General features: G+C 49.7%; 3 protein-coding genes across 3 annotated transcripts; 2 read left to right on the top strand and 1 right to left on the bottom strand.

Moving 5' to 3' along the window:
* Nucleotides 1-371: 371 nt before the first annotated feature.
* On the bottom strand, nucleotides 372-3,601 carry CABS01_00833 (OPT oligopeptide transporter; the record flags this gene model as incomplete). Its single annotated transcript, XM_060534214.1, has 12 exons — nucleotides 372-665; nucleotides 722-971; nucleotides 1,034-1,210; nucleotides 1,281-1,355; nucleotides 1,416-1,516; nucleotides 1,577-1,656; nucleotides 1,708-2,385; nucleotides 2,445-2,642; nucleotides 2,707-3,220; nucleotides 3,284-3,362; nucleotides 3,436-3,479; nucleotides 3,533-3,601. The coding sequence occupies 12 exons, from the start codon at nucleotides 3,599-3,601 to the stop codon at nucleotides 372-374; spliced, it is 2,559 nt and encodes an 852-aa protein (XP_060401292.1).
* A 1,499-nt stretch (nucleotides 3,602-5,100) lies between these two features.
* Nucleotides 5,101-8,318, top strand: CABS01_00832 (amidohydrolase; the record flags this gene model as incomplete). The annotated part of the gene is made up of 6 exons (XM_060534213.1): nucleotides 5,101-6,299; nucleotides 6,352-6,469; nucleotides 6,539-7,454; nucleotides 7,508-7,653; nucleotides 7,715-7,798; nucleotides 7,854-8,318. 6 exons carry the CDS (start codon nucleotides 5,101-5,103, stop codon nucleotides 8,316-8,318), a joined length of 2,928 nt encoding a protein of 975 aa, XP_060401291.1.
* Nucleotides 8,319-9,006: 688 nt separating this feature from the next.
* CABS01_00831 (uncharacterized protein) lies at nucleotides 9,007-9,969 on the top strand (the record flags this gene model as incomplete). The annotated part of the gene is made up of 2 exons (XM_060534212.1): nucleotides 9,007-9,036; nucleotides 9,601-9,969. 2 exons carry the CDS (start codon nucleotides 9,007-9,009, stop codon nucleotides 9,967-9,969), a joined length of 399 nt encoding a protein of 132 aa, XP_060401290.1.
* Nucleotides 9,970-11,322: the final 1,353 nt, after the last annotated feature.

The following is an 11,322-nucleotide window of genomic DNA, read 5'->3' as shown; positions in this document are numbered from 1 at the left end:
TTGATGGCCAGGGTCAAAGTGTAATCTCGCCAGAGGGCTAAGCTTTCGGTGAGCTGACCGAGTCATGGCCTGATTGTGGTTGAAGCGCGACGCCTCACCGCCTGCAAGCCGCATGGGCTCTGTATATCGCAGGTCGCCCATCGATGAAGGATACAGTATGTTATATTTCAAGTATCTCCCTTGGCGATGTGAGGCCGGGTCAACGACCAGTGATCTGACCCTCTTCAGGCTGTGAGAAGAGCCACTTGTATTTCGCTAGAATGCCGTGGCACCCAAGATTTGCTACACAGTATGTATGAGCCCGTAGAAACAACCCGGCCTCGCTGGACGGCTTGCATTTCCTCGATCAATGGTTTCCAAACTTCATCTCGTTAACCAGCGTAAGTTCCAACGCGCGGTCCAAAATATTCGCCTTTAGGCAGCTTCAGCAGCGTGCAGGCCGTAGACTCGCATCCACTCTCCGAGTCGTTGCCCCACCAAGTAATCTCAAATCCATGATAACTGACGGCAAAGAAGATAATCACACCAGCGATGGCGATGGCAGTCGAGAAAGCCGCCGACAAGACGTAGTTGTACTTTGACCAGAACGCAAGATAACGCTGGCGGAGGTACACCATGCTCAGCCACCCAGGCAGAACGGCCGGCCACATGTAAGCGATGTTGTACTTGACTTGATGTTAGCCACAAAAGCGATCGTAAACCAACCATTGGGAAAGCTTACAGGAGACCAGCTGATGCCACCGCTGAGGATCATCACTGGGTGAATCTTGGCGAACCAGTGGGTACGAGGAAATCTGCGCTGGAAGTAGTAGAAAACAAAAGGAAGTGCAAAGCCGACCGGGAACGCTGAGAGTAGGGCTGTATAGATGCCGCCTGATCCAAAGACCTTTCGGGCACCTAGACTACCGAACAGCACCGCAGCAGTAAAGTAGGTGTTTACGCCAGGGCAAGTGAAACGGTCTTTTTGGTTTCTGTAGGATTTTCACGTTAGTCGTCCGACCATGACAAATATGATGTTTCGCAGTATACTGACGTTGAGCAAAGATCTGGAATGTTGCTGATCTGAAAGTTCATAACGCCAGTACAGACAAATGCTGAGACAAAGACAGCAACGACTTGAGCGGCGAAGGTGTGTCTCTGTGGGATCTTGAGGTAGTGAGCTAGCTTCAAGTCATTGGCAAAGTCAAGAGCATGAGCCGTAGTGACATAACTGCGAGTATCGTAAGTTGTTGAATACTAAGGTACCTCAGGTGGAACACAACAGCAGATTATTCACTTACCCGAAGCACTTGAAGAAGTTCATGGCCAAGGCATTGCCCGGCTCCCAAGCACCTCCAACGAATTCCGCAAGGACGCTATGTCATGTTAGTCTTATATGAACAACTAAAAAACATGGACAAGCCAGGTTTGCTTACTTGAATTCCACTTCCATGCCAGTCGTAGCGAAAATAATACCTGTTGGAATAACAAAGACCAGGGCAAGCGCAATGCCGAAGAACACAACACCAACGCTCGTCTGGTAGAATGTTAGTCGCTAAGCAGCAACGGCAGTAGCAGTATGGGTCGTTCGACTTACCTCGGTCGGCCATGCAGCAACTGCCGCAACACCGAAAGCAATGGCGGCCAGATTGAGAATCAGGTACCACCATTCAGGAACTGAGAGGGATTTTAGTGCTAATTAATTTTCCAAGTTAGCTTCAGACATACCTTCAGGGTAGTTGGACATCAGCCTTGTATGAACATCCTTGAAATCAGTCGAAGCCTCTTTCTTGAAGCTGCGCCACAAACTCCGGAAACCAAGTGCAATATCGTGACGATGATAGAGAATAGCATAGGACACGGTAGCCGCATAGACAGCGAAGAAGTAGTAGTACATCGTGATACTACTAGCTGCGAGGTACACGGGGGAGTACGCCTGGTACTTGGTCTCGTCGAGCCACCCTCTGCCATCCAAGATCTTCGAAACGTTGTATGAGCCACCGAAGTGATTATACATCAGATTCGAGTTGATAGGGAGGTAAGCAGTGTTGTACGCATTGGTCCAGTAGAGTCCGATGATTGTAATACCGCCCAGAAACACGCCGATGAAGGTGTTGAAGGTAACACGGAAAGGGACCACAAGAGGCTGAACGACGTGTGTCGCAACATTCCAGTCAAAAGTTGGGATGGGATTGAAGCCGAGACCCTTGTTAACACCGGTAATGGCAGTGAGTGTAAAGTTATTGGGAGCAATCCAGGCGATCCAGTTGAAAAGGGACAGTGCACCGAAGATGTAATCGGGGAACCAGAACCACACAAACATCGCGGCAAAAGCAACCATGAAGAATCGGTATCGCGACATGTTGTAGATCTTCTTAAAAGGACCGGGTACTGGATGATTTGCCTCTGTGGGAACCATTAGCATCCAACTTCGTCATATGTTTAGCATATTACTAATATCATACCGTTGTGTAAGGAGCTGTTGAGAGCGATGGTGACTAGAGATGCCGGCCAGAGGCAGAAAGATGGGTAGACCAAGAACCTTCTACACAGACCGGCTAGTCCGAATCCCATCAGATTTGTGGAAAGAGCCAGAAGAATCTGGTAACTGAAGGACTTGGCATATTTCTGGCCAAAGTAACGGTCCATCCACTGCGTAAAGACTAGCGTTTTATTAGCAATGGACGGCCGAATTACATGTCGAGTAGTCTGTAGAGGATCACTCACTGATGTATCTGGAACTCGGCAGAGTCTTTCCAACACTTGCCATGATCGAAATGAGCATGTGCTCTTTCTTGTTGAACGGTCCAGGATTGAGACTATGCCGAACTCCAAAGAGCGTGAAGCCAACATCGGGAAGCCATTTTTCGGCAGCTTTGCCTACTGGATACGCGAGGAGTTGTACGACTTCCGCGCGCAAGGTGATGGAAGGCTGACGCACACTGAAGAGCTGGTTAATGAAAGCGATGAAGACGACGAAAAAGAGACCGATAGTCCAGGCACGGATCGTGGCGACTGGCATGCTAGCATCGTCATGCGGGTCGACTACAGCGCGAACCTCGGCGTACGGGCTATTGGAAGTCAACAGAGAAACTTCGATCTTGGCCTCTGAGATTTCACGACTGTGCGAATCCGGGTTGACAAGGATGTCTTCGTTGGCAAGAAACTCCTTGAGACGCTCGAGGGCTCCTGCCGGGAAGTTGGGATCGAGACCATGCTGTTGCACTAGTCTCTCGGCCGACTTTGAGATGGGTTAGAGGCTGAAGCTTCCTGCCTACAACGGTGGGGGCCGAAGACTGCATACCGATCTGGTCTCCTCGAGAGATAGGGAGCGTGAAAGTTCTCTGGCTTCGAGGACTTCTTCGGGGGTGGCATTGAGTTGCCTGCGAAGTGTCAGCTTTCTCGGCCATTTGATATGGTCTGGTGTAAATCTCGGTGTGGAAATCAAGTATATACCTCGCTACATCGTCGATGGAAACCTTTTCATCGAAACTCTCTCTCTGTGTAAGTTTCAGATTGACTCATCTGTGCATTCGATCAGAGTAGGTCAAACCTGAAGGTTTGCATCTGCGGGTGTGACAACGTCGATGGTGTCTACCGTTTTCTCATTGAGTGTACCCATATTGATCCGTGACTAACTAGGCGACAAGTTCAACTATCAATATGTACAAAAGACTTGGGGTTGAGAACAGGATGCATCACCCCAGGAAGACAGCCGGTGGGATAGATACAGACAGAGGCCGAAGCCACCTTATCTTTATCGACGTCCTGATCCAGGGCAAACCCTCGACCTTAGCCGGGCCGACTGTCAGTGGCGTCAATGTCTAGGGTCTTTGCGTTGCCTGGATGTATTCTGAGCTAACAGTGGATGTTGGTAGGACACATCTAGATCCCGCGTTGGTCTGCTTGGCGCAATAAGCTGTTCATTCGGAACCTCGACAGTGGTGTGGTCCCAGGTCGTCCGTGTCCTAACTCCGCAAAGGATTCGCCGGACATGCGTTCAACTAAAGTAACTTTTCCTCACAGCTTGCGTACAACAACAAAGATATCTCGGACGAACTGACCCAAAGGCGTCACATTACCGAGGTCCACACCCAATGAAGTATGCCATTACACTCCTGACTCTTGCGCCATATCCTAAAATGCTTATGATCCTAAGACGATGCCCGGTCTCGGTTTCCGTCGTTCCTCTAAACGCGCTGACATCTGAACGGCTTTTACAATCGGCTCCGGTAAAAGCAGGTCAGTTACGTACCAGTATGCTTAATCCGTATTGACCTCCCGCTGGAAGTCCCCGTTCGACGCGTTGAACACCAAATCGCCGGGATTTTGCAGGGAAATGGTCGGCGGGAAGTGGGCGGGTACCTTGTGGCGCCATTAAAGACCAGAATGACGGCTTCGGCGTACGAGACCTACTCGGCAAGGCGTCTTGGCAGTTTGCAGATGTCCAACCTTTTTTCGGGCTCTGGAATGGTCTGTTCGGGACTTGAAGCCGGTGTAATTGTCGGGGTAGACCCGACTACATGATTGTGGTCGGGTAACGGCCGCAGCTCTAGAAACAATCGAAAATAGGGCTTTGAGTGTTGTGGAAACGACAACGTAGATATTGATCCTGGTCTTAAGCTCTACAAGGTAACATCTAGTGATTTGGTCGGTTGGAAATCTCATGATGACTGGCTGAATCTATCAGCAATAAATTACTTCCTGAATTTAAAGGGAAACCTAGTTTGCAACAACGCCCTACCTCCAGAGCGCCAGTGTCTCCAATCAACATACTTTGAATGTACCATGAAAAGAGTGGTAATCTCAATCTCCATGACCAAGATAGGATTACTCGTAACATGCAGTCGAGTTCCCAAGTGGGCCGCCTCCGCCTGACGTGCTTTATCTCCACGTTGACGCCTCTGGGAATAAAGAGCTGTCAAGCCTTATCCCCAACCCACCCCGACGTCGGGACAAACTCACCCGATAACAAGTCGAGCTGCTCGAGGAGAAGCGGCTGCTGTAGCGAATTTGAGTGCACGTAATGCGAATTCTGATCAAAATCAGATCAGCTTTTATCTAACTGTCTTTCTTGAGTAGGAAGGCCCGTCATATCATTGAACCAGAAGGCAAATCACGATGGGCGCTAAACACGATGAGCTTTTCGACGCAAGCCCCCCTCCGTATCAACCGCAACCACCAACTCGACGCTTCTTCATTCGGAGACGCCGAGGACGTCTAATGACCCTCGCGGGACTTGTCGTTTTTTTACTATTCCTGTCTCACTACAGCAATGCTGTTCGGGAGCCCTCATACAACCAATCAGAGCAATTCGTAAGAGGATTGACCAAGTGTGGCGAGAGTAGTTTGCGAAGCGCGAGTCGAGAGTCGTCCTCGCCAAATCGGTCAAATCCGCGCTGGAACTCAAAGTCTGGACAGCAGCGCGCCATTGTGCTCCGTAATGCAACTCTGTTCGACGGAGAGAAGGTCCTTGCGGCGACTGTCGATATTACGTTCGAACAGGGAGTTATCAAGTCAGTATTCGAGACTCGGGATGAGGTGACTTTTCCCAGCAATACGGATTTGTATGATGTCAAAGGGAGATTTGTTACCCCTGGTCTTGTTGACATCCATTCTCACCATTTGGAACTCCCTTTCTCTTCGGTCTCAGCGATCGCAGACGTCAACGAGAAGCCTGGACTTGGTCCCATCACTCCTTTCGTCCGTGCGATTGACGGCTTCAAACCATATGATCCTGCGATTAAGATCATTGCGTCCGGCGGTGTCACATCTTCTCTAAATTTGCCTGGGTCTGGCAACATTATTGGTGGCCAAGGGTACTTGGTAAAGAATCTACCGCTTCCTGGTGAAAATGGCGAACCCGTTGTCGAAGAATTGCTACTCGAGCATGGGATTCCGGAGTTGAGTCGTCAACGATATCTTAAGATGGCGTGTGGCGAGAACCCAAAGCACCTGTATGGACACACCCGGCTCGGTAATGTCTGGCTTTTGAGACAGCACTTGGAAAAGGCACAGAAGCTCAAGTCCAAGCAGGAAGCTTGGTGTCAAATTGCCCAAGAACTCCAGTCCGGTGGTTTATGGCAGCAAAGCCGAGTCTCCCGACTTGTAGACGAAGTAGGTGAGCGGCCGGAAGACTTAGAACTAGAAGCAACGGTAGCTCTCCTCAAAGGCGAGTTTCACGTCAACATTCACTGCTATGAACCTGAGGATTTTGAGCGGATGCTCGATGTGCTCCATGAGTTCGGGGTTCATCCACAGGCCTTCCATCATGCTCTTGAAGCTTGGCAGGTTCCCGAGTTTCTCAAGGAGCAGGAAGAGTAAGTACCATCTCACCCTGCGGGATCGGGAAGACGTCTTGACACTGACCAGAAATATCACCATTGCCACCTTTGCCGAGAACTCGCTCTTCAAGCATGAAGCCTACGGTGCAAACCTTCGAGGCCCCAAGATTCTCGATGATCATGGCATCCGCGTTGTTTTGAAGTCGGTCAGTAACTAACGTTTCCGTGTTACATTGATGGTCTTTGACTAACAATTCGGCGTGTGTTCGTTGTAGGACCACACTGGTGAAAGCAATCATGCCAAGTATCTCATGTACCAAGCTGCTGTTTCCCACTCATTCGGCTTGTCCGAAAACAAAGCTCTACAGTCTGTGACCTCTGTCGCTGCACAGTCCATCTATCAGGGCCATCGAATTGGCTTCGTAATACCTGGATATGATGCTGACCTGGTTGTCTGGGATTCTCATCCTCTTTCTGTTGGTGCTACAACTGTTCAAGTGTATGTCGATGGCAGAGAGGTTCTCGACATCAAAGACTCTCTTCAACGATTGAAAGCCCAGGTTTCATCAACGGATAATGTTGCGCCGGAGGCTCGCCCGTATGTTTTGCAGACAGAAAAGCGAGATGTTTGTAAGCGAGCGACGGCTCCGGGAGCAAATATTCTCTTCACCGGCATTAAGAGCTTTCTTTTGGAAAATCAACCCCCTGAGGTTATCTTGGCCGTCGAACAGGGGCAAGATCTTGCCCTGGTGGTTTCTAACGGTCGTATCACTTGTCTAGATGTCGAGTCCAGATGTTGGTCTACCCTTCAGCATGACGGGACTGTGGAGATTAAACTATCCAACGGATACGTCACTCCTGGCCTGATTGCTTTCGGCAATAATCTTGGTATTCTCGACGTTTCATCTGAGCCGTCAACAGGCGACGGATCACCAGGATCAAAGGTGAATGCACTCGATGCCCAGAAGCACTTGCATAGTGCCAAATATGGTGTCCACTTCGGTGGAAGGGGCTTCGGCAGAGCAAGAATCGGCGGTGTGACAAGGGCGATCACGGCTCCTATCTTTGGAGGCGGTGTTCTCCAGGGTGTAAGTGTCGGCTTGCGGACAAGTGAGAACGCAACGATTCTGGGAGGCGGGATTTGGCGGGACGAAGTGGCTCTTCACTTTGCTATTGGTCAAGAGGCCAAAGGTGATTTACTTTCCTTATGAAAAGTAATTGATTTTTTACTGACCCTTGTGCAGGCGATGATACCCCGACTGTGTCTTCCGGCGTTGAGCGACTGCGTCAAACCCTTCTTGAGGGACAGGGCCAAGACCAATCTCCAAGTAGCGTGTACTATCGCGCCGCGCATGGCTCTCTTCCAGTCGTTGTATATACAGTGAACGAGGTTTGTCGGTTCTTCTCCAATATTTGGAAGAGTACACTGAATAAGAGTAAACTTGTCGCAGGATGATATTTCGCAGATTGTTCTCCTGAAGCGAGAATTTCCCACCGTGAAGTTTGTCATCTTCGGCGGCCATGGAGCTCCTCTGGTAAGGCATCGTTTGTTTTTTGGAAAAACAAAAAGCTGAAGCAATTGTCACCTAGGTCGCGAAGGAGCTCAACGAAGCTCAGGTCCCCGTCATTCTGACTGGAAACAGGGGTGCGCCCGATAGGTGGGAGAAGAAATCCTCACTTGCGGGCCCGCCTCTTTCACCAAGTCCTGCCCAAGTACTTATTGATGCTGGTGTTCTAGTCGCCCTTGCCGTCAGAGGCGACTCCAAAATCCATGGTTTGGCCCAGGAGGCGCAGTGGGTGGCAAAGTTCGCTGGGCTGGCGGACAAAGAAGCCATCAAGCTGGTCTCGACAAACTTTGATGAGATACTCGGGTTGAATGGCAATTTTCGAGCTCCGAACGGATCTGGAGAGGTACTGAAAGAGACCACTATCCTTGGCGACTTTGTCGTCTGGGACGGAAACCCTCTGAATGGCGAGGGAAGCGTGGTCCTGGCTGTGCAAAGCGACGGAAAGATTGGAGACTGCTGGCCAGATGTCGAAGGGGCCGTCTTGTGACATCGATGCTGGAGGCAACGCGTTTCTGACTAGGCGAGGAAAGCAAAAGCTTGGCATAAAGTCAAAAAGCCAGCATAGGTCAATTCCCGTCCCCGATAATGAATGTGCAAAGCTCAGTGTCAACGTTAGGCTGCATGTCGAAAGAAACGGAACTTACATGTAACAATTCCTGACTCGAGACGGTACTCATGCAGAAGTCCACCTGCACCTAAACGAAAAGTAGCTTTGAGTAATTCAAACCACTTGATATTTATCGTTTCATTGAAAGGTTGCCTAGGCACCAGCTGGTGTACCAATCACTTGATGGCAGATTCTCACGTTCCTGCCTAAGACCTCGCGCTTCCGAACCTGCCCCCGCCGCTCACCTTTCACCGTGAACGCGTATTGTAGAGACGTTCCTCAGGCTATGAGACACGATAGCGATGTTGAAATATATGCTATCAAGCTACTCCCGGTGGGCACGTGGCACCAAATCATCCACGAGACGTCTATAAGTTACACATACTTCCCACATAGTGAGTATTCATTACGCCATCAAGTTAGGTGCCATACAATGAAGTCAGTCACGATGGCGATTTATGGCAAAGTCCCGCGGTAGCAGCTTTCTCATACCTTAAGCAATCTCGATGATAGTTGTAGTCTGCGTGTTTACTTTATCAGGGACGAGGGAGTAAGCAGGCATCAACTGATGAAGCCCAAATTCAGCAGACACCCGGAGGTATGTGGGTTACAAACCACAAAATCCGAGTTGAAACGGGGTAGTACTTCTTGTGCCAGGTATGCGCCTTACTATCGTTTGATTGAAAGTCCACGTCTTGCCTAGTAGGTAGGTAGAATACACTATGTTTACCCCCACGTACGGCCAAGAAGCTGATGGTTCCTTTGTGCAGCCCTCAATTGGAAGAGCTTTGCTTTGATCGACGCCAACTGGTCGACAGAGAATTATCTAACCCAAGGAAACTCAGGTACCTAGGCGCTCAGAACGTTTTTCTGAGCTCCAAGGAGATGAGAAGTATCTTGAACTTGAGCAGCACCCTGAAAGTCTTCTCTTACTACTCAGCAGCTCATAGATTCATTCATAGAAAGAAACAACGTGTACGACAGTTTTGAAGACGAATCTTGGGGCACCGAGGCCTATCCCTTTGAAGTCATACCTAGGGAGATGTCGGTATTGTTGCGAAGACACAGAAGGACACTCCATACCATGCACATCTTTCGATGCAGCATGGAACTTGACGAAGAGTCTGCCATCTTATCGCTAGCTCCCTTCGAATAACTCAAGTATCTGCTGCTTTACGGCACTGGCCTTCTCAACCCGTACAGCGCTACGTGCTATCCCAGCGGCGTGCGTCTGCGCAGCGTTCTTCTGTCCATCCTTCCTGAGAGTATCGTGAGCGTCGCGAGCAACGACCTCAAGTATTCCGACATTCTCAACCTAAGCACTGAGCTGAGAAACGGAGGATGTGCACACCTCAGACGTCTATGGATTCCAAACTGGCTCAACATGAGGATTTCAGCAGCAAGAGAGGGATACGTGGACCGCTTCCAGCCTCTTGGTCTCGCCCTGGTGATCAGAAACATCGCAGATAGACCCATTGAGGGCCTGGCTGACGCCGCTCTGAAGGTCAATAATTGTGGCCCAGGTCAGTAGATTGATAACGTTAACACAATTTACTGCGAGACAGGAATTGGGCTGCCGCTACTGGACACCCTGTTCAAGCATTGGTGATTATCGCTCCGGTGGGATCAGTTCGAACAATGCGGCGAAGATAGTGGAGACCAGGCCAAGGCAAGGCTAGGCGGAGTCTTTGCAATTTTTGGTTCAGGCAAAATTTGTACAATAGAGAAGACGTCAGCAGCTGGAGTCGCAGACTACGGTGCTAGTCACAACATGAGAATGCGGCCATCATCATCGAGGCACAGATAAGATCATTGGACCTTCCTTGCCACCAAACGATGGGGGAAGCTGCTTTGACCTTGCACTAAGTTCATACTGATGCGGAGAAATCGTTCAAAGTTTAAAAGACGAACAGATGCCAAGATGCCATATCCTAGCTCGAATCAGAATTTCTGCGTGGCGAGAACGACCACCTGGCCCCCGACTTTTCGCCATCATCCCATGCAGAATCTCCACATGTTGTAATGGCAGCTGAGAATGAGCCAAGCCTCGTAGCTTGCAAGTCTGTTCATATAGCGAAACATTGACGTTGTTCGAAAGTTTAAGCATGCTCTACTCTAATTCGGCCGATCGCGATCAGCCAAGAAGCTGCGCCGCATGAAGTACGCACGGTATTCGAATACATAGTGAGGATTCAGCGTAATTTTGTCCGTGCTGTTGAATCGCAGCTGCGATGAGCCTCCCAACGCGTCACGTCGGTGGGCGACAACTGCTGAATAGATCGTAGACTTTGGTTGGGTGGTACTTTGAGCCTGCAATCATCAATTCATCAGCTGCATGGGAAACAAGGTTGTTTACTACAGTCGAATAAGCTTGAAAAATGGACGATCAAACTTGATAAGATCTAAGCTAGGAGACGAGCTAGCTGTTAGGGTTTCCTCAACGGCATGGAAATGAGGACAGAAACTCATCATATTGCGTGTCGGGAGCGGCCGAAGAGCTATTTCTCACTAACCCACCAGAATAAACTCTTGCTGCATTTGACCCGGCCTCTTTAGAGTTCTCCAAGCTCATGAGAGGCCGCCAAGCAACTGGTCGCGTTTCAGGGAGAACCCCAGCTTTTAGGCACAACAGCATCTGCCGGCTGAACAGCCCTTGAAATCGCTCGGCAGATATCATGATCGAAACGAAATTCGTTGAATGATACTTGTTTGATGCTTTGAATACTTTCCGCACCGGGACTTTGGGACGCCGACTACCGTCGTATCTAAACTTGAACAGAGAAATCGGCTAGGGATGGTTTCTAGATATTGATGGTGCCAGCATATCGCAATCATCCAGACTAGAACCAATGCTTGCTCAGATGAAAGTCAAATTGCGATAGGT

This window comes from Colletotrichum abscissum, assembly GCF_030869225.1.
Source record: "Colletotrichum abscissum strain IMI 504890 chromosome Unknown Scaffold_2.1, whole genome shotgun sequence".
In the NCBI taxonomy this organism is placed as follows: domain Eukaryota; kingdom Fungi; phylum Ascomycota; class Sordariomycetes; order Glomerellales; family Glomerellaceae; genus Colletotrichum; species Colletotrichum abscissum.
This window is presented reverse-complemented; position numbering and strand designations above follow the sequence as displayed.